This window comes from Trachemys scripta, chromosome 15 (assembly GCF_013100865.1).
Source record: "Trachemys scripta elegans isolate TJP31775 chromosome 15, CAS_Tse_1.0, whole genome shotgun sequence".
NCBI lineage: Eukaryota > Metazoa > Chordata > Testudines > Emydidae > Trachemys > Trachemys scripta.
The window spans coordinates 17,495,918-17,517,808 of NC_048312.1; the positions used below are offsets into that span (position 1 = coordinate 17,495,918).

The 21,891-nt window shown below is 42.8% G+C and overlaps 1 protein-coding gene across 1 annotated transcript in view; it reads left to right on the forward strand.

Annotated features, from left to right (window-relative positions):
* The window catches only part of PPIL2 (peptidylprolyl isomerase like 2), a 153,703-nt gene that overhangs the window by 18,340 nt on the left and 113,472 nt on the right, over positions 1-21,891 (forward strand). Inside the window, exons 6-8 of the mRNA XM_034791061.1 lie at positions 9,339-9,390; positions 16,644-16,735; positions 19,032-19,121. Coding sequence (XP_034646952.1) covers positions 9,339-9,390; positions 16,644-16,735; positions 19,032-19,121 — 234 coding nt within the window. The remainder of the gene's footprint in view (positions 1-9,338; positions 9,391-16,643; positions 16,736-19,031; positions 19,122-21,891) is intronic.

Consider the following 21,891-nt stretch of genomic DNA (forward strand, 5'->3'; position numbering starts at 1 on the left):
GGAGGGGGTAAGAGGCCTCTGCCTCAAATATCTTGAGGATGAACCTGCAGGAACATGTGGCTATTCTGTGTGCCAAGTTTCACATGAAGCCCTTTTCAGCAAGATAAACTATTTAATATGTAGTGCTTGGACCACATTTTCCTTATTGCCTCATTTGCTTCAGAAATTAGTAAATCTCAGTGAACAATCTAAATGTAATTACATGAATTTTGTGGCAAAAGGTCCAGCTTTTGTTTTGCTAGCATGTCCATGCACATCATCTCAGAGTGTTGGGACCCCTGCTATGTTCATTGGAACAGCAGGTGGTCCCCACAAAGCATGCTATCCCACTTTATTCTTAGTCCTTTTGTTATGCACACCATGTATCACAACTTCAGGGAAAACCAAAACTGAGCTGAAATGTGGCACTGGAAAACCATCAACAAGGATCATAATGTACAAGGAAATCTTCAACTGTTAAGGAATTATTTTGGATGAATTAACCCTGCCTCTGGTTGTCTTGATCCCCGAATATCTGATGTTTGTGGCATATAAGATACCAGTAAGAGACTTAACTGAACTGCCACAAAATGCCTTGAGACTTTAGTGTTAAAACAGAGCTAATAGAAATTGCTTCAAAATTTATACCAAATTGAACATCTGTGTTTAAAAAAAAAAAAAAAAATATTCCCCAAGGGTAAGGTACTGCAAGATTGACAGTTAAATATTTGTTTGTATTGTGGTAGTGTCTGGGGGACCCGCATTACGCTAGGTGCTGTACAAACACAAAATAAAGTTCGAGGTGTAGCTGAGAAGATGAAGTAATATCTTCTATTGGACCAACTTCTTTTGGTGAAAGAGACAAACTTTTGAGCTACGCAGAACTGCTCTTCAGGTTTGGGAAAGAGTTTGTTTATTGCTATTTGTGATAGTGTTAGAAATAGTGATTTGCAACTTTTCATGGTTGAGCAAAGGTATTAAAAACTAGAACAACTTTTTTGCACTGAATCCCTGTTAATCTTGCCCCATATATCGTTCTCTGTACTTTAAATAAACAAAAAAGATGTGACCTGCACACTTTGAATGGATGTATTGAATACCCTGTCAGCCCCTTATCTCGGCTTCTGGGGAATTCACTGCTGCAGTTGAAGGCATTGTTTAAAAGATTTGCAGGTATTAAGATGAAAGGGTTTGACCATTCCTTTCAGCTTCCCGTTATTTACTCTTCTTAAATTTGTGCCAAAAGATCACCTTTTTGTGTACCGTGAAACTATTAATATTTTATTTGGCTAGTGCTCACAAGTTTGCCAGGCATCCCACAGAAACATGTTCAGACATGGATCCTACCAAGAGAACAATCTAAATTCGACATGCCATAACTAGTTATGGTCATAAAGAAAATTAATATAAGGAGCAGGAGGATAGAGGGAATGAAGGTGACCATGATGAGATCACTTGCTTACCAGGGTTAGTGGGCTGTGTCCTTAGCTGGAAAACTGTTGTTGTTGTCTTTTTAAAAAATATAGCTTTTCTCCCCCTGCCCTCCTTCCTCCCCACTCTCACTTCTCATAATGGACATAGATCAGTTACCTGTAGGTTGTTTTCCCTTTCTCTAGGTGTGTATATTACACTCAGACAAGCTACAGGTGTGTTACCACCAGTATCTATTTTAAAGAGTCATATTTGGTTCCTTGTGACGCAGCCAAAAGGTAAAACTCTGAAAAACACTTATTTAAATTTACAGTGAACAGGGAGGCTAATTTAAAAAGCACAGCAAGGTGCTGATTAAGCTGCTGTACCTTCCTGGTCTTCTGGATCTGGGGAATGACAGGTAGTTTTGGTATTCAGTAGACTGGCCCTGGACACACACACACAAATGTATCCTCTTATTGCTAATGCTTTATTTTTCCCAGAGCAAATAAGTATTTGAATTTAGATTTTACAGACTGAACAGATGGTCTTTTTTTCACTCCACTTCTTATTTTGGTGGAAGATGGGGTACATTAGATGCATTTTTGTGTTTGTGACACTTGGAAGCCATGAAACATTGTAGCCTTAGATGAGATTCAGTATGAGGCTCCCTACAGATCTTTTCTTGTCCAGACTTCACTAAAATTTGACACTTAAGGCTTTTCAGTACCTCTGTTTCTCTGTATTTTTCATAAACTGTGTGAGATTTGGCTATGGATACTTTGTGTCTGGGTTGGTAAAAGATCTCGGACTGCATTAAAATTGCAGGTTTAATATTTTATGTTGTACAGTAGAACCTCCTAGTTATGAACACCAGAGTTGGGAACTGACCAGTCAACCACACACCTCATTGGAACCTGAAGTATGCAATCAGGCAGCAACAGAGACCGGGGGGGGGGGGGGGGGGAGTAAATACAGTACATTACTGTGTTAAATGTAAATTACTGAAAAAAATAAAGGGAAAGTAGCATTTTTTTTCTGCGTAGTAGTTTCAAAGCTGTAGGAAGTCAATGTCAGTTGTAAACTTGTGAAAGAAGAACCGTAACGTTTTGTTGAGAGTTACGAATATTTCAGAGTTACGAACAACCTCCATTCCCAAGGTGTTCCTAACTCTCAGGTTCTATTGTCCTGTTCATCTTTTATTAACATTCCCTTTGTTATGGCAGTGTTGTTGCCAGATTCTGCGAGTCAAGCTTATACCATCAAGCAAATCTCTGCAATCCTAAAGGCAGGACTCTGATTAATGTGGAGTGTCAGTTTAATTAAATATTTACTGTTGGGACTTGATGGCCTGGAAGTGGCTAATGAGAGATGCCCCTTTTCACTTCCAAGCCACCAGCCCAAATCTGGATCTACTTTGTAGTGAATGAAAGACGTTATCAACTAAAGGCTGTTGTTTGACCTGTGGAAATGAATGGATGGTATTGGTCTAGCTCTGAGTGGACATTGTCCATGTGATTAAAATACCATCACAGCTGGCAGTCATGTAGGAGACTCAGCAGAGTAGCTGTAGCTTGATTGGGTCTGGAGACTGAACTGTCTTCTTACCCCTGGACCAGGTACCTCCAAGGCAGCATTGAGGCATACTGGTCAATTTTAACTGGGGTTAGGCTTGCACTTCTATTTCCCACAGCGTATCTGTTGCGTGTACTCACTAAAGACTTTGTCTCCAAGTCTGTCAATGTGGCACCTTTCACCAGCATTAAATTCACTTTAAAATGTTAAGTAGTACTCAGTATGCCTGCTGCTCTGCAATTAAAACTGAAACAGCCAAGCAACATCATCTGCATTTTTCTTGACTGTCCAGTGTGGTTGCTTCTCGAACGTCAAAGATGTGAAACTAAGAACAATAGGTTTGTGATCTCTAAAAGAACCTGAAGTGTAAGTAAAGATGCAGGCAGAGATTCAGCAATGGATTCAGCAATGTAAGACACAAATCTATTTTTATCTTTTGTACCTGCTTTTTTCCCCCATCTCCAGTATCCCATTTTGGTGGTTCTCAGCCTACAGTAGGGCCAAAGTCTCTTCACTACTGCACCTTGTCCATTATGCTACAGGCTTTGTCTGTGGCTGGCCAATTCAGGGTCTGATGCTTCTGACTCCTCAGTGACTTTGCCATCATAGTTGAATTTGCAGAGATCTTTATCCTTGATGGCATCGCTCTCTGTTTTTGTCCCTTACTGCCATAGGCTATTAGGTAGATGACTAGGTGACTAACATTTTTTAACATTAACTCAGTTAAGGAATCTGGAAAGCTCTGCATTTAGTAACTAAAACTCTTGCTGCTCTCCACCATCACTATCCATGAGAGGCTGAAGAACAAAATGAGTCTGTTTTGATTGTTTTTCAGACGGGTATGTATCCAGCAGAGTCAAAATCTCATTAGCAACAAGTCTTTAACAGGGGAATGATGAACATGTTGACACGGACCAAAGGGATTCAGAGTGTGTAACTAATTGATGTGCAGGGATTATAGGTCATATCTTTGCGATTCACACGCATCAGTAACAAAGGGTGATTTAATATTAAACAATCAGCATGCTTCATCCAAAAGCTGCCCTTCCACATCCCAGGAGGAATGGATTGTGTTAGCTGACAGACTAGAGAAAACTGTGGAGGGGCTTGTTAATGCTTGCTAGAAAGTAGGTCATGGTCGAAAGCAGCCTGACTGGCTTTGTTGGAAGTCTCTCTCAGAAAGGGAGAGAATCTGCTGAGGGGAAAGCTCAAATAGTTTTTCCAGTCCTCATGGTTTAACAGCTGACATTGTGTCTTAACCCTGCTTTCCAGTACTAGTATATAAAAGTATCTTTAAAAGAATACTAGCTTTTATTTCTGCCTGGGAAAATGTTTATGGCATAAATTTAATCTTGGATGTGAGATTTGGTGATAAATTTCAAACAGATTGTGCCTTTTCATTAAACTTTTTGCTTTTTCTTTCCTCAATTCTATTTTCATTGATGAGTTACTGAGACTTGACAGTAATCTTTGAAGAATATTAGAACACTTGAGTGCAAAGCCCTTGTCACCTGAGCCTCTGTGACACGCTTTTTAGGGTGTCCATTGCAATAATAAACTTCAGAGCCTGAGGCAATTAACTCATGCTCGCACGGCTTGTGCTGCGGGGCTGAGAATTGCAGTGTAGGTGCTCAGGCTGCACCCCCAGTTCTGAGACCCTCACGGGGAGGGTTCAGGGCTTGGGCTCCAGCCCAAGCCCGAACATCTACACTGCAAGGTTTTGCCCTGCAGCCAAAGCCCTGCGAGCCCCAGTCAGCTGCCACCGGGTCACCTGCTGTGCAGAAAGTCTTTTATTGCAGGGTAGGTGTACCCTTAAGGTATGTCCACACAGCATTTTGAAGTGAGCCTCCAAGGCTGGGTTGACAGACTCGGGCTAGTGGCACTCGCACTAGCACCCGAACAATGGCTGTGTAGGCAGCACTTTGAAGTTGTAATTTGAACTGGAGCTTGGGTTCTGAAGCCTAAGGACGGGGATGGGCTTCAGAGCCCGAACTCCAGCCCAAGCAGCAACTTCAAAGCACTCTCCATTCAGCTATTTTTCGAGCACTAGCACAAGCCCTGCTAAGCTGAATCTGTCAACTGGGCTGGGAAGCTTGCTCCTGCTCAGTCCAAAATGCTGTGTAGACATAACCTCTGAAATGCCTGAGCTCCACTAGACCGGTCAGTGAAATGCCAAGCACACTTTGTTCTGGGTTTCTCATACTGCTGCATTGCACTGGTCCCACATTTTAAGGGATCACTTGTACGTGGAGTACTTGGGGTGGAAGGAGAGGCCAAGCACTGTGTACACTTTAGGCATTTTTAAAAAAAGCTGATTTCTATAGTGTTTAACCTTTCTCAAAAGTATCTGTGCTAACAATGATAAATAGACCCTAGATGGTAATCCCAGTTGGTTCCTGTATACTCAGACGCACCTGTCTGAACTCTTGTATTGCTTTATTTGAGATAGAGTGAGAGTTGTGTTTGTGTGTGGAGGGAAAGAGTTCTTCCACTGGTGCTAGATCAGTGCTTCTTAACCTGTTTATTGTTATGGGCTGCCATATGCGGCCCAGAATGTGTTACCTGGGCCACCGGTTGAGAACCACAGCGCCCCCACACAGACCCCTATGCCCAGCGCCTCCCACCTGGAGACCCCTCCACAGAGTGGGGCCAGGAGTGGAGCCCTGAGTGGAGGGCCAGGTGGCAGCCTCGATCCTGGACCTGGTTGGGCAGTTGGGTGGCAGCCCAGACCTGACCCCCTGGGGCTGGCCAGCAGCCCCAATGCTGACCCCAGACACTGACCCCATTACAAGACCCTTTTTTACAGTTGTTTATAACTTTACCAAACTTTAATCATTTGGGTTGAAATTTTCCCTGCCAGGTATTTGCCTCAGGCTGAACTTTATTTTGTGGGTGCTTCAGCCAAAATGGGCTCACTGTTTCCAAGAAATTAGGAGAAAATGTTGTTTTGGCCCTGTTTTTTTTTTGTTTGGTTGGGTTTTTTTTAAAGTTCTGGTGACTTTTCCTTTGGACAACTGTACTGCCCCTAGGCTTTGGAGCAGGTTCTTGACATTTACCAAAGGGTGGGCTTTGTGTCAAGGATGTGCCTTTTGCCTTCCCAATGAAAAGCCACCCAAATTTGGCCAAATTGTAAGCCTTTGCAAAATTGCAGTTTGAACATGCTCCATAGAGACTCCGTAGATTTTAGGGGCTGAATTTCCTGAAGATTCTGTCCATGCTGCATGTGCTCCAGCACAGAGCTGAGCCAGACTTCCTCTGAAATTTCTGGTCTGGGTTGCTGTAGGCTGCATCAGGTACTGGCACCTCAACTGAGAGCAGGGGGACTCTCTTCTGTGCTTCGAATGCCTCCCCTGCTGGGCCCAGGCAGTGTGGAGGAGGAAGCTACCTGATTTGAATGCAAAAGAGACAAGAACTGGTCCTGTGGTTAGAGCAGATTGGGACAAGGAGTATGGGGGGCAGTCACTGGGACTGAAGGCTGGCGGGAGGAGGTAGGGGAAACCAAGACTGGGAGTCGGTGTGTGGGGAGACTGGGAATGATTGGGCAAGGAAACTAGGAGTAGGAGGGAGATGGGGGGGGGAGGAAGGGGACTAGAAGCCAATAGGTGGAGTGGGGACCTGAAATCTGATGAGGAATCTTGTAGGTAGGATACTGGAACTCAGAACCAGTTAATAAGCAAGCTTAATTTTGGCATTGTCTTGAGAGCTTGACTTGCCCACTGTAACAATATTCTTTTAATGTACTTTTTGTGTGGTTAATGTATAACATGAGTGTGAATTAGCTTCTTCCTGATTCTGAGATTTCTTTGTAATGTAGCACATACTGATCAGTTGGCTATGTTCAGTCAGTCGCATCTTTTTGTCTTCATATTACAAATGGAGCCATTACCTGGGAATGCTATCAGTAGTGAGGTGTTGTCCCATATTATTTTTGCATGCTGACATTAGGCCTTGCAACATGAGCAACCTTTATCAAGAAATAAATTGTTTACTCGCTCTCATCCAAAAGATGTGACCTGCGGCACTGTACTATCTCCTGGGATACTGGATAGGAGCCTGAGGCCATGATAGTGCTTCTAAGGACATAATACATCTTGACTAATAAAATAATGTGCTACAACTTTTGCTAGTGCTGATCGACTCTAGCTGGAAGCAGACTAAAATATTGCAGAAAATGCAGTCAAGTACAACAGTTTGGATCCTAAATCATGGCTAGGGTCACTGTCTGAGGACTGCCTCTGTTTGAGCTGCAGCTCCTTGCTTTGTTCACAGATGGCCTGCTCTCCTCTTCTGAGAGCAGAGGGAGACGGCATCTCTTTCTAGATCTTCCTTAAACTGATCTTAACTGAGATATTTCAAGAGGTGGTGTCTCTATAAAGGAGTGCATCCTTGGATTTAACATTTGGGCTGTTTTGTTGAGCATACATTTGTGGATATGTTTTGCGGTAATAAATATCTCTATGCAGGACAAAGCCATCCAAACACATCGGTTTACATTGTCAGCTCTGTAGAGCCCCCTCCATTTCCTCAATAATTTTTCTTCCCTAGTAAGAAATCCTACTTTAGATTGGACATGCAGTCCTTGCCATTGCCATTACTATGCCTTCTTGCAGATGATGTCTATCTCGCCTGAGAACCACAGCATGAGAACCACAGCATAAGAACCACCATATTGGATTTGCATCCTCCAGTAACTGGGCCGGAGACAACGCTAACAAACTGCATGTTCATTCCCTCTCCCATCTTTTCCCTTGTTGGTCTTGCTAGTAAACTAGGCAGATGGTTATCTTTGTGGCAGCTAATTAATGCTGCGACTTGACAAAACAATTTGAGAGGCAGCCTCACATTTAAAAAAAAGAGCCCAGCTGTCATAGAAGAATGAGCCAGCTGTCATATCTTGTAGTTTTCTGATCAAGGAACATAAGTCTTGATTTTAGACACAAAATTTGGTCGTGTGACTTTTTATGTAACCACTATGCGCCGTCAAAATTGATCCAACAAGTCTCTGCACAAAGCGTATGCAGATCTACAAACAGTAACGAGTAGATATCTGTCTAGGGATACAAAGAGGAATATAGCTCCCTGCCTCCTTTATTTGTTGATTAATTGATTGTCTGAAAGCAGAACTAGTTGTCTTTTAAAAGGCCTTTGTTGTAGGAGCTCCGAGCAGGAAATCTGGCAGTGACTCAATTTTTCTGACAGCCTGTATGTTTCTCAGACTAGGCTTTTTTTATTATTATTTCTGAGGTCCTGACTCAGCTTACAAACCTGTGGTCCATTATGATACATTGTATTGGTAGGTTTGATACTCTGTGAGTTTCAGGAGGAGGCCATTTTAGTTTTACTTGCATTACCAATAGCCATTCTTACCCAAATTCTTAGGGTTGTAAGGGCCTGATCCTACGAGGTGCCCTCAGGCCATTGAAGTCAATGGTAGTTGAGGGTGCACTGCACCTGAAAGAGGAAGGCACTCAGCTACAGGATTGGGCACTAAGGTCTGATGATCAAACACTTAATTCTGTCCTATTGAAATAAATGGTGCTCTGCGCTGGAGGATCCCTATGCCCATGCAGAGCCCTGTTGATTTCAATAGGACTTTGCTGTGGCCTGCCTGCACCGATCAAATTGCAGGATCAGGGCCTGAGAGACTCCCTGTCAGGTGATAAAAAAGTAAAAGTAATGTAATAAGTTCTAGCAGGCCAACTTAATCTTCCCCTTAACTCTAATTCTCAGTCATAAAATCCATGGAACCCTTGCTATGGTATCAGCTGTATTAAAAATTCTTAACGACCAAAAATGTACGTTTCCTGAGAGTTCACATCACCATTCTTCATTACTTCTGATATTTTGCTAGTTAGTATGTGGGCTGACGTATAGTCTGTTAAAGCAAAAGGTAAACGATAGTTACTTTAGTGTAATTGCAAAAATAGTTTGCTTGCTTTACGCACTCCAACAGAAATGCCTTTCAGAGTTGTCACTTTTAATCAACAAGAATAGCCTTCAATGTAATGTATTTGCTGCAAGTTATTGCCTCTCATCTTTTCATGCTAACCCCCTTTTTAATTTCTGCTGAGGCAAAGTATAAATTGAACTATTTAATCTCAGGTTTATTACATTTGTATTAGGACAATACTGTATCAAGCTACAATACTGTAATGTGTTTCCCTGTTCTCAAATTCCATAAATATGATTTCTGGGGATTGGCTCTATCCCTTTTCATTTCCAGAGTTACTGTGATAAAATAACAGGTGATTTATTATTGATGATGATGCAATCAGTGTAATAATAATGGGCTTCATTAATGCCATGATATTATTTTATTTCTGAGGTCAGTGTTAGCAGTGATTAATTTTTCCATATTTTATTGTATCCCTTAGAAACTAGATGCCAAATCTCTTGTCAAGCTAAACTTCGCTAAAAACAGTGAAGGTGAGTTGGTGCATTCTTTATTTTTTCTGAGCTCTTTTACAAACCAGGATTCTCTTACAGCTGTAGGTTCATGTACTAAAGTAATTTGTGTTACCTTCCATGTAGGATCATAATTTTATTTTTGAGCTCTGTCACTGATTGTTGGAATCAACATGTTCTTCATTAAGGCTTCATTTCTGCCACCTTTACATTGAGTAGTTTCTATTTCTGAAAGTAATCCCATTTCGTTTTGTGACTGCTCGCCGAGTAAGGTACTACATGATGAGAGTAAGAGTTTCTGGAAAGGTGAAATTACATGGTGTGTTATCTTTAGCCGATACCCACAACTACTATAGCCAATTTACTACAGGAATCTGAGCCTGTACCTTAACCCTTCACTCTGGCTTACTTTAGTATCCAGAGATAATGTGCAACAGAATATAAAATAATAAAGTCTTCATTAATGTTGCAGTGTTATGTCACAGCATAATTAGAAGTACATTAGCCTGGAAAAGATGTTAATTTTCCCATGCTAGTTATTCCCTAGCTTCCCAATCAATTCAGTGGAATCGTGTCTGGCTTTTAAAAGACCAAGGGAAAGGGAGATGCTACCTTTGCTAAGGATATAGTAACATTGTGGGAAAGGGAGACGCTCTCTCATATAGAAGTTGATGGAGCTCATTGTAAGTCCGTGGGGCGTTGTGACTCAGCAGACTTCACTGATCCTCCTTATCAGTCCTCCATGATTTGAACTCCATTTTGAAGACACTGGTAAAATTGGGGGCAAAATGCTCAATAACTCATTTGACAGCTCAAGATAATTGTTTTCTGAGGAACATGTTCATGGCATTTTCTGAATAACAACCTGTTAGAGAAGAGCCTGTGGTTATGCTTCTGCTGGCTTAAAGATGTAAAATCAAGGATCAATCCAGAACCACCAATAATATAAGGGAGAAAATTATAGTTTGATTTATAATACTTGGCTGTAAAGTTATTAGAACATATAACATGCAATTAATTTATGAAACCTCTGTGAAGCAGATAATTATAATCTCTTTACTGAGGGGAAAACGTAGGCAACAAGGTCTCTAGGCGTTGGAGATGGGATTAGAATTTAAAAGTTTCTAGCTCCTAAATCTTTGGCTAAATCCACGAGACCACACCGTCTGTCATAAGAGTTCTATGATTGGTAACCGATTTCTTTAGAGTTCTGCATTCAATTGACAAATCTTAATGCCTTTAAAACATTGTCATAATCGGTAAAACATCAACAAATTGATAAAGGTTTTAAAAAACTAATAGCAATTTTTGGGTGCACAATTTACTATAACTCCAGCTCAGTACTTTCTGAAAATCAGGCAGCTTTTGGGGGTCTCAAGTTGGACACCCCAAAATGGAGGTCACGTTTGGAAATCTTGGCCATTATATTTTCAGCTCACAATTCAGGGCATTTTGCTATACAGCATTTGTTAACTCGAGTGGGACTAGCTCAACTAAAACGACAAGTTTAGAATATTAAGGAGTCATAATAGAGACTCTTAAGTATAAAGGAGCCATTTCATCATGAACTCTTATTTTTTTCCACTTACAACTTTTTGCAAAACAGTGTCCTTTGGGCTGCAATATTTTATGCTTAATCTCAACCCAAAGGTGAATTTTTAATTTAAATATTACAAAAATTGCAGGCCGAAGAGTAAAGTGTGGGAAGAAAAAGATGTGTTTTTTAGAGGCATTCTCACCATTTTTTTGCTCTCCCATAGTTCAGTAAAATTGCTTTCAAAAAGTCGTCATCCTTGAAATGAATGCATTCCTCCATGGGCAATGTACATGAGACATGTTGGAACATAGTTTGTTTCTAAACCTTGTTATGAATATTGTAATTCTTTAACCTTTTTCAGATGAATTAGCTTGTACAGGTAAAGATTAGAACGTTCTCAGGGGTCCAGGGTATATAATAATGTGCATCATACATCAGGAGAAGGGATATAACTAAAAAGGCATATGATTTAGGGTTAGGCTCTTCATCCTTAGAATAAGTAACGAAGAAGAGCTCCCCTTCTAGTAGGTGTATGTGTCTCTGTCCCTGGCTTTCTGAGGTGGCCCATCACTGTCACCAAAATTGTTTCCATTCCATGTCCCAGCCTGACAGTAAGAAGTCCAGCATGCTGGAATAGGTTGGATATTGGAGCCTGGTTGGCTCCACCCTCTGATTTTCCCCAGAAAAAGAGGTTGGAGACAGGTACCCAGATTTTCAAAAATGACTAGTGATTTTGGGTACTTCAGTGTTTGGGTGCCCAACCTGAGAGACCCTAGAGGGGCCTGATTTCACTGCTCTACAGCCAAAATGCTTCTGAAATAAATGTAGTCAAACTTTACTAATTCTGGGTCACTGAGAACGAAAATTATGCTTAAAATTGTTGATTGGCTCTAGTTTTCAATATATGCTATTGGGTCAGTATATACGACCCTTGACTTGGGAATGGCGGAGGATAAGTGAGTTATAAAGTGAAGGGATCTCAATTTAAACCAGAAATGACTAAAATACATCTTTGACTGGATCTATGAATAAATCTATGACTGGGTTTGGACAGTACTTGCTTTTTAGGCAAAACAATGAATGATGCAATCTGAAGCTGATATTGTGTCATACATGATATGAATTGCATCATGTTATTCCTAGAAGTCATGGATGATGCAATCATAACGAAGCTTACATCACTCTGCTGAACAAATTGCCCTATATCAGCTCTAGAAATCATAGTGTGTCATGCTCTCTTATTTGTCAGTGTTTGATTTTGCAAAGGGACACATTTCTGTTTAGCCAAAGTGAGCAGAGATGCCTCGTACTTGTGTGAACAGTGCAGATAACTTCTGCTATGTTTGTGGTGAAGTGGCTTTTGCATCACAAAAGTGCAGTATAACCACTATGGTTAAGAAAGCCTATCACCTTTATTTTGGCTGCAAAATTGGAGATCAGGACAAGAGGTGGGCCGCACACATATGCTGCAACACTTGTGCAACAAATCTTTGCCAGTGGTTGAACAGGAAAAGGAAATCTATGCCTTTTGCAGTGCAAATGATTTGGAGAGAGCCAACAGCTCATACCAGCAATTGTTACTTCTGCATGGTGCCTCCAGTTGGGAAAGGTGTGTCAAAGAAGAAAAAGTGGCCTGTGCATTATCCAAACATTCCATCAGCTATATGCCCAGTACCCCACGGAGAAGGACTGCCGGTTCCTGATGCACCAGAGTCATTCTCACTTGAGTCAGATGAGGAAGAGGATGAAACTTCTGGTCCTGAACCATCAATGTCACAGGACCCACATTTTTCTCCCATCCTCCTCCTCTGAACCACACCTCATAACACAAGGTGAACTGAATGACCTTGTCAGGGATTTGGAACTACCCAAGAGTAAGGCAGAGCTGTCAGGCTCCAGACTACAGCAGTGGAATCTCCTGGCAGGTGATGTTAGGGTTTCCATGTTCCGTGACCGTCAAAAGGATCTTGTCCCATTCTTCTTCATGGAAGGTGATCTTGTAGCCTGCAACAACATGGATGGTGTGATGGCAGCCCTCAACATCGTTCACGATCCAGATGAGTGGAGACTGTTCATTGATTCATCGAAGACGAGTCTTAAAGCTGTTTTACTGCATAATGGCAATGTTTTGCCATCAATTCCAGTTGGTCATGCAGTCCATATGAAGGAAACCTATGACAACATGAAACAACTTTTGAGGTGGATAAACTATGACCAACATCAGTGGCAGCTTTGTGGTGATTTGAAGGTTGTTGCTCTCTTGCTTGGTCTGCAGACTGGATACACAAAGTACTGCTGTTTTCTCTGCGAATGGGATAGTTGTGCAAGAGATTCCCACTACATCAAGAAAGATTGGCCACTCCGACAGTCATTGGAGCCTGGGAGGAAAAGTGTTCAGCATCCACCACTTGTTGAATCAAGGAAGATTTTGTTACCACCCTTACGCATCAACCTGGCTCTGATGAAGAACTTTGTCAAGGCCATTGACAAAACACAAGCAGCTTTCAAGTACCTCCGTGGAAAATTTCCAAGGTTAAGTGAAGCTAAGATAAAGGAAGGTCTCTTTGCTGGTCCTCAGATTCGTGAACTTCTTCGAGATGATGCATTTGACCATGCACTGCGTGGCAAGGAAAAGACGGCATGGAAAGCCTTCCAGTTAGTGGCAATACATTTTCTCGGAAACAACAAGGCAGACAACTACAGGTTGTTGGTGGAAAACCTCCTCAAGGCATACAAAAGCCTTGGTTGCAACATGTCACTAAAGATACATTTTTTGCACTCTCATCTAGATTTTTTTCCACCGAACTGCGGAGCAGTGAGCGACGAACACGGCAAGCGATTTCACCAGGACGTTGCAACAATGGAGAAACGCTATCAGGGCAAATGGAGCCCATCAATGCTCGCAGACTATTGCTGGACAGTGACAAGAGATGCTCCATTTAATGAATACAAGAGACAAGCCAAGAAGCGCTGAGTAGACACGGAATAGGACTAAACTATGTACATAATAGTTTTTTGCCTTTTGTTTCATAATAAATTTTATTTATATAACCCTTTTGCTGATTTTTAAAGTGTTACATAAACAGGACAGGTGAAATATCATGTAAAGCAACCATAAACACATGAAAAGACCTAGGTTTACAATTTATGATTAAAACTCTATCTACACAATATACATAGACATAAAATGTAAAAACTTAAATATCTTAAAACAGTAGCCAATCAGTTGTTTTAATTGTCATATTTGAATTCAGCATATCAAAATACATAATAAATAGCACATTTTATCTCTGAAGCAGACGACTTCTCAAAAATTGTAGACCAGTGTTTTCAGAGAGTGCACTTTGTGACAACTAGGTCCCTTTATATGGTGTCTCAGGTAAATCACTAGTATCTCTTGAAAATTTTGTGTGGTGTGGCTATTGACAACTAAATCTTTTAGGTAGGGGATGGTTGCTGGAGGGGCTGGCAATATGGGAGGTGTTTATTCTGAATGAGAGAGTGGTAAGAGCAAAGGGAGGTCTCTGATCTGTGTATGGAAGGGAGAACATGAGGTTATGGGGCATTAAGGCTGGAGTTGGAACCATATAGTAGAATTGCCTCACTTTTTAGAGTGTAAATTTGTAACTAAAATAATGCCACTTCTTTTGGAGGAGGAATAAATTCTCAGCTTTAACAGTGTATTGGCTTTGGGGAATACTGCTCAGAGTTTACATGTGGCTGGGAGAGTCAGTAACCAATTCTTAGAGCATGGGCCCTATTGCTGTGCACTGATTGCAATTTCACTCCTGACCTTGTTGATCAGGATGGAGATTTTGTTTATGGTAGCAGGAGCTGACACTAATAAATATGATGGGGTTGCTCCTCAGAACCAGTTATACTCAGAGGAAAAGAGTCTCAGCTACTGTGAAATGCGCTCTCATCAGAGCAACTCATTGTACGTGAACTACATGAGCTGCCATGGGTGAGAGAGCCCATGCCATCTGCAAGGGAAAGACTTGTTGCTTTCAGTTAACCCTTCTCTCCTGAGGTTGTGGGTGAACCGGCAAATGTATACTGAAGTGCAGGCTGCTAGCCAAGACCGGTGGAATGGGGGGTGGGGGAGAAGCACTTACCACTACTGTGGGCTATATGTAGCTAGCTGTGTCATCGGTGCACAAGTGCCAGAGTCCGTGCTAGCAGGCTGAAGCACTTTGGGGCAGGGATCGTGATCTGTGTTAGTACAGTGGGGTCCTGCTCCACAGCTGGTGTGCACAGGCACTACTACAGTACAAATAATAACAAAGGCGAGCTTATGGTAGCAGGGAACTGTCAAAACAGTCTTTTTTTTTAAGAAGAGCCCATCGGGTGGTGCTAGATGAAGTAAAAGGGCTACAGTATGAAAGGAAGAGAATTGATCTTTATTTCTGCCTAACTGCAGGCATTTCTTAAAACATGGCTCATGGAATTTTAACACATGCCCAGGTGTCTGTTCTCCTCTTTCATATAGAAAGTGGGGTGAGGAGCGATTACAGGAAAAGCCATGTAATGCTCTGTCTTTATCTGAGCACCTTCCATTCACATCAAGATGAAGCACTATCTTCACGGAGTGCTCTTCTGTATTAAAGATTAAAGCAACTGCAGTTTCCTTTAGTTTAGGCAACTTGGGGACAGGCCTCAGGCTCTGGGTAGCTTGCTTGTGTGTCCCTCAGTGGGACAAAGTACTGACATCCCGCCATAAAACACCTTCTAAATTTGCCTCTGAAGCTTACACAGTCTCATAAAGTGGATAACTTTCCTTCAGTTTTGGGTAGATTAGTAAATAAAAAAATCCCCCAAATTTCTTATCCTTGCTTTTACAAGTCTGAGATTGAAGCACTGTCTTTCGGTGACTCTAGTGGGTGAATATCTGTAGGAGCTTCTCTGTCCTGTCTTGGTGGTGCTTTGAGCTATCTTTGAGTTCTCCCTGTTTGTGATTTATCAGATTGTAATTAGAAGGAAAAGAATCAAATGAGCCAAAGCTGTTTCCGAATTCCCGATCTAGGAAACTGATCAAGAATTAATAATAATCTTCTAATTGCTTTCTGCTAAGTTTATCCATACGTTTTCTTGATCCGTTGGCTTTCATCACTTTCTTTATGTAAGATGTGTTTAATATTTATGCTGACCCTCTTAGGAAAATTTACAGCTCAATTTGAGCTGAAGCCAGGTTCTTTATTGAAAAGCGCGTGCTTAAGTTTAATGGAATTCTGTTTACTGAGATTGAATACGAAGTGTTTCCTTTTCTCACCAGCAGAACCTACAAAGGGCACCATCTCATCTGCCCCTCTGCTGGATATAAACCAGGATATGTTCCTGAGAAGGATGCTGAAAACAGGGTGGTGGGGGTAGTGAGAAGGCACACTCAACAAGAGTGTCTTGGCTATTACGATATTTATATTGTGATACTGAGTAGACACCAACCCCATTATGTGACGTACTATGTTGCTTGCTACTGGATGGTAGACTTCAAAGACCCATTTTTCTCTCTTGATTTATAATTCTTGTAGGTGTCATTCTACCTCACCCACTCACAAATACTAGAGAAACAAAGCATGAATTAAAAAAACCACTAATTGTACACTGAACATAAAAAATGCATTTTATAAAAATAATGTAAATATTCTTCACAAAGCCAACTAAAGCAACCATTCCATTTGTCTAAACAACCATCAGAAACTCATGCAGAATTTGTGTTTTTTCCCCTCCTCCCCCACAGGTAAATACCACTGTCCAGTGCTCTTCACTGTCTTCACCAATAACTCCCATATAGTGGCTATCAAGACAACTGGAAATGTATTTGCTTATGAGGTAGGCTCTCCATTGCATTTCACTGTTAATGTTTTTCACTTGTAGCATCTTTCATTCAAGGCTCTCAAAGAGTTTTACAGAGGTGGGTAAGTGTTATCCATGTGTTACAGACAGCGAAGCTGAGGCACATAGAAGTGAAGAGGCTTCCCTAAGGTCATGCAGCAAACTAGGAGCAGCATGGGGAATAGAACCCAGGTAATCCTAGTTCCCTGCTCTAAGCCACGCTATCTCCATTAGGGTGGAATCGACCCCTGTGCCTAGGGCCAGCAAGAGGCCTATACACCACTGAAATCCCACCTAAGTCTTCAAAATAGGTCTGAAATGGAGCAGAGGCCTTTGGCCTTTTCACAGGGATGAATTTCACCCCTTATGGACAGATCGAATGATTTAAGATGCATATTACTTTTAAAGCCTGTCATTTGAGTAAGCTGCATATAGCTGAGCCTGAGAGAGATTTGTAGGCCAGAATGTTTAACTCCTGATTCACTGTCACACGTTTTTTCAGTTGAATGAACAAACAAATCTTCTGTGAACCTAACAACATTTCTTTCTAGTACATATCCATGCACAAAGGGCAGATTGCCTGCTTCGAATCTTCTTCAGTAAGCAAGAATATTTTAACTGGAGTTGGAGAAAAATAGATAACTTATTAGTGGACATTTGAGATCTTTCCTTGAATGGCATTTTTCAACTTTTTATTCACATTTTGTGAACATTTGTGTGAGCAAAAGTTTGTTCATACAAACCTTGCCATACAATCAGTTTCAAACCGTTGGGTGATCATGTACACAGCTTGACTATCCAGTATTGTAATACAGTGGGTCTCACCATTTCCAGAATACTGTAGCCCTTTCAGGAGTTTGATTTGTCTTGAGTACCCTGACTTTCACATAACTTAAAAACTACTTGTTTACAAAATCAGACATAAAAATACAAAAGTGTCACAGCGCACTAGTACTGAAAAATTCCTTACTTTCTCATTTTATCTGTATTAAATTTTAGTTTGTACTGACTTTGCTAGGCTTTTTATGTAGCCTGTTATAAAACTAGGCAAATATCTAGATGAGTTGATGTAGCCTCTGGAAGACCTCTGCATACCCCTGATTGAGAAGCACTGTAAGAAATACATGCAGTGAACATTTGTCAACAATCCACAAGCGGGAATTTGTTCACACAAAACAGACAGCAAACTGTTTGAAATACTGAAATTTAAAAAACAAAACAAACAAACAAAAAAGTTTGTACAATTGCAAACAAGAAAAGGGGCTAAATTCACCAACCCTTCCCCCCCACCTCCACCCCAAAAGAACCACCCCAATATGTTCTCCCAGTTCTAAATGGCATTGTACGTTTTAAAATCTCCAGTTAGGGGAACAGATGAGACTGGGTTAAAATACTTGCTATTCTCTTCTGGAAACATGGATACTAGTTTTGTTTTGATTACAAGTAAAAATGACTTAGCAGCCTAGTCCTTAATAGATGCTTGCCCATATAGTAAAACTGCTACCCATTTTGCCACGATTTGCATACCCTGTTAGAGACGCTCCGCTGAGCAGATGTGTGGGGAAACTTGTGAGCAAATGCTGTGCATTATACATCACTCTGGCCAGTGTAATTTATCCCTAGGTGATATAAGCCACGCATTCATTTCTAGACTTTTTTAAAGTAGCAGAAAAAATATTAGCAATTTTGGTTCTGGGTAGGAGAAGGCACTTGAGTGTGAGTACATCTGTTTCTTTCCTTCTAAGTAAAGCTGTGTCTTTCATGAAGTGATGTAGTGATGATTCTGGTTTGATTATTTTATTTGTTGAGGAGTACAATGCGTTTCTTTGATGTTGATTCCTACCATACTGTAAACTGCTGCCCATTTTGTAAATCACTTTCATTGCACCTGTTAAATTAGAGATTAATATTGCTCCACACATAAAAATGTGGTTCTGTGCATTTTAACTATAATCTAGAAAACAGATGACAGGATTTTCTTTTTGTGCTTTTCTTTCCATTCTTATGTGGAATTTTGTCTGAAAAACATGTAGCAACAATGTATGTAGCTACAGAGTCCTAAATAAAAGATTTTTTTTATTATAGATTGTTGAGTCAAATGGTTAGGAAAGAAATACATATGTTTTCCAAAATCAGTAAAGGAGCCCAGTGAAACAATGTGATCCTCTATTGGAGGTGAATGTCTCTAATTTGTTTACGTCATCCTGTATATTTTTAAGGGGTGCAAGATGTCTTGCGTTTGCCTAGCAGATAATTTCTCATTTTAATTTCTTGTTTTCCACCTGGCTGTTAGGCAGTTGAGCAGCTGAACATAAAAACAAAAAGCTACAAGGATCTCCTGACAGATGAACCCTTTACTCGGCAGGACATCCTGACACTGCAGGTAAACCTCCTCTTGTTTTCTATTCTACCCTATGTCTCATGCCTCCTAATACACCCTCTTTTGGAGTGGGTTGGGGAGTATTAGGCGGACTGTGCACTCCCTGTTGCATTGCTAATATAAAATGACGGCTGATTAGAGAAACAGTGTTTTGTAATGGGTAACAATCACATCACTTTCATTTGTTCTCCAGATGGCAAGCCTTAGATATTCCATATAATTTTCACCAGAGCTGAAGTGAAACTCTAATCAGATTATTTTTCATTTCATATAGGGTTTGTCTTCATTACGGTGCTAACTCGGCACTTCTGCGATCGATTGGCTCAGTGGTGTTGATTTAGCAGGTCTGATGAAGCCTCAATAAGTAGATAGGAGAGTGCTCTTCTGTCTACATAATTAATCGACCTCAACGAGAGGCAGAAGATATGTCTATGGGAGAGCATCTCCCGCTGACATAACGCGGTGTAGACACCACGTTAAGTTGATGTAAATTACATCACTCAGGAGGGGGTTTCACCCCGAGCAATGTAACTTGTATTGAATTAAGCGGTAGTGTAGACTAGGCCATAGTAGATTGTGATTAATTAATTTAGCAGGGAAGCCCATTGTGGGTTGCTGAATTTTGTGGATTAGTAATTTTGTGGAGTAAGCGTACACATTGGGTAAAAAAAATATACGCTGTTCTTGTATGTTGACAAGTGTACGTGTAATTATGTAACACATTATACTATACAAGTAAATGTATTGTACTGTGGTGTAACCACAATGAAATGTTAGTTCTTCGAGTGCTTGCTCATATCCATTCCATTAGGTGTGCGCGCGCCGCGTGCACGATCGTCGGAAGATTTTCTACCCTAGCAACACCGGCGGGTCGGCTGTGGAGCCCCCTAGAGTGGCGCCTTCATGGCGCTGAATATATACCCCAGCCGACCCGGCGCCCCCTCAGTTCCTTCTTACCGCCCCTGACGGTCGTTGGAACTGTGGAGCGCGGCGTAGCTGTTCTCCACTCTCCCTAGCTTATCCAGTTATTCACAGTTATAGTTGTAGTTCTAGTTGTTTATAGTTATATAGTTGGTTATTCACTTGTTTATAGTTGTTATATAGTTAAAAAAGGGGGATTAAGGGGGTTATCTCCCCCCTTTTTTCCCCGGCCGCGTGGTCGGGCTCATGCCCAAGGCTCCCGGCTTCAAACAGTGCGCCTCCTGCGCTAAGCCTATGCCAACGAGCGACCCGCACGACTCGTGTCTGAAGTGCCTGGGAGAGTCCCATCAAACAGATAAGTGCAAGATCTGTAAGGCCTTCAAACCGAGGACCAAGAAGGAGCGGGACTTTCGACTCCGGCAACTCCTTATGGAGGCAGCACTTAGCCCGGACGCTCCATCGACGCGCCAGGCCCCGGCACCTAGCACCTCGGTGCGTAGTGCCCCAGCGGCACCGACCATGCCGACCACGGCAGACAAGCCTCCACGGCACCGGACCTCATCGGCACCGCACTCACAACAAGTGCCTCGGCGCCGTTCATCATCCCCGGGACATAAAAAATCCCATAAGGCGGGGACCTCAGTGCCGAAGACGCCGGCTCCCCCGGTGCCGGGGGTAGAGCCGCGTCCACCTGTAGAGCACCGAAAACAGGTGCCTCCAGCACCGTCGACTCCGGCTCCAAGGCCGTTGAGTCCGGTGCAGACAGAGTCACCACCGAGACCGGCGGTGATACAGTGCCTCCCGTCGACACCGGAGACTTTCGCGACGGCGAGAGACCTGATCGTCCTCACGGAGCCGGCACCGCCACAACCACCGGCACCGTCGGCACCGTTGACTCGCCCGGTCCAATCTAGGGGAAAACCTGCCTTGATGCGCCCTCCATCGCAAGGGCTGGAACCGCGGCACCGGTCTAGGTCCCGAAGCAGGTCCCCTCGCCGCTCGCAGTCCCGGCGCCGGATATCACCTCGGCACCGGTCGTACTAGCGGCCAAGATCATCGCGGCACCGCTCTACATCTCGACACCGTTATGATCGTCGGCACCGATCAACGTCGAGACGTAGCTCTCGGCACCGGTACGATCGACGCTCGACTTCGAGAGGCCGCTCCCGGCACCGGGCTTACTCTAGGTCATCGTCTCGATCCAGGTCCGACTCCCGGCACCGGCGAGGCCATCGGCACCGATCGCGATCTCGGCACCGATCACCGGCACCGCGTAGAGACAGAACATCTCTAGATCGGCACCGGACGGCACCGTATCCTACGGGATTCGTCTCGACGCAGTCGGCACCGCCATGGCCATCGAGATCGGTGTCTCACTCCTCTGAGGACCTGCCAAGATCGGCATACCCCCCTCAGGGACAAGCCGGGGAGCGAGATTTAGGCCATTGGCAAGAGGGAGCAGAGGACCCTGACCAGGGCCCATCTCACTGGTCATTCTGGACCCCGTGGGCATACCACCAGGCGCAAGGGGCTCCAACAACCTCTCGCTCGGGTCACTCTGATACAAGGGCCCCAGAGTCCACCATCTCTCGCCCTCCTCCAGGGGGCATGGAGGCCTCTGTGTCCACACCACCTGTCGTTCCGGACCCAAGGGCAGGTGATGCTCCGACCCAGGAACAGGGAGACCAGGATCCTCCCCTGGATCCCTTACCACCAGAGGCATCTTCCTCTTCCTCTCCGGATGAGGCAGTGGCGGGCACGTCGTGCACAGGTCCACCCCCGATAGATCTTCGGGCTCATCAGGACCTGTTACGTAGGATGGCCCGTAACATGGACCTACAGACGGAGGAGA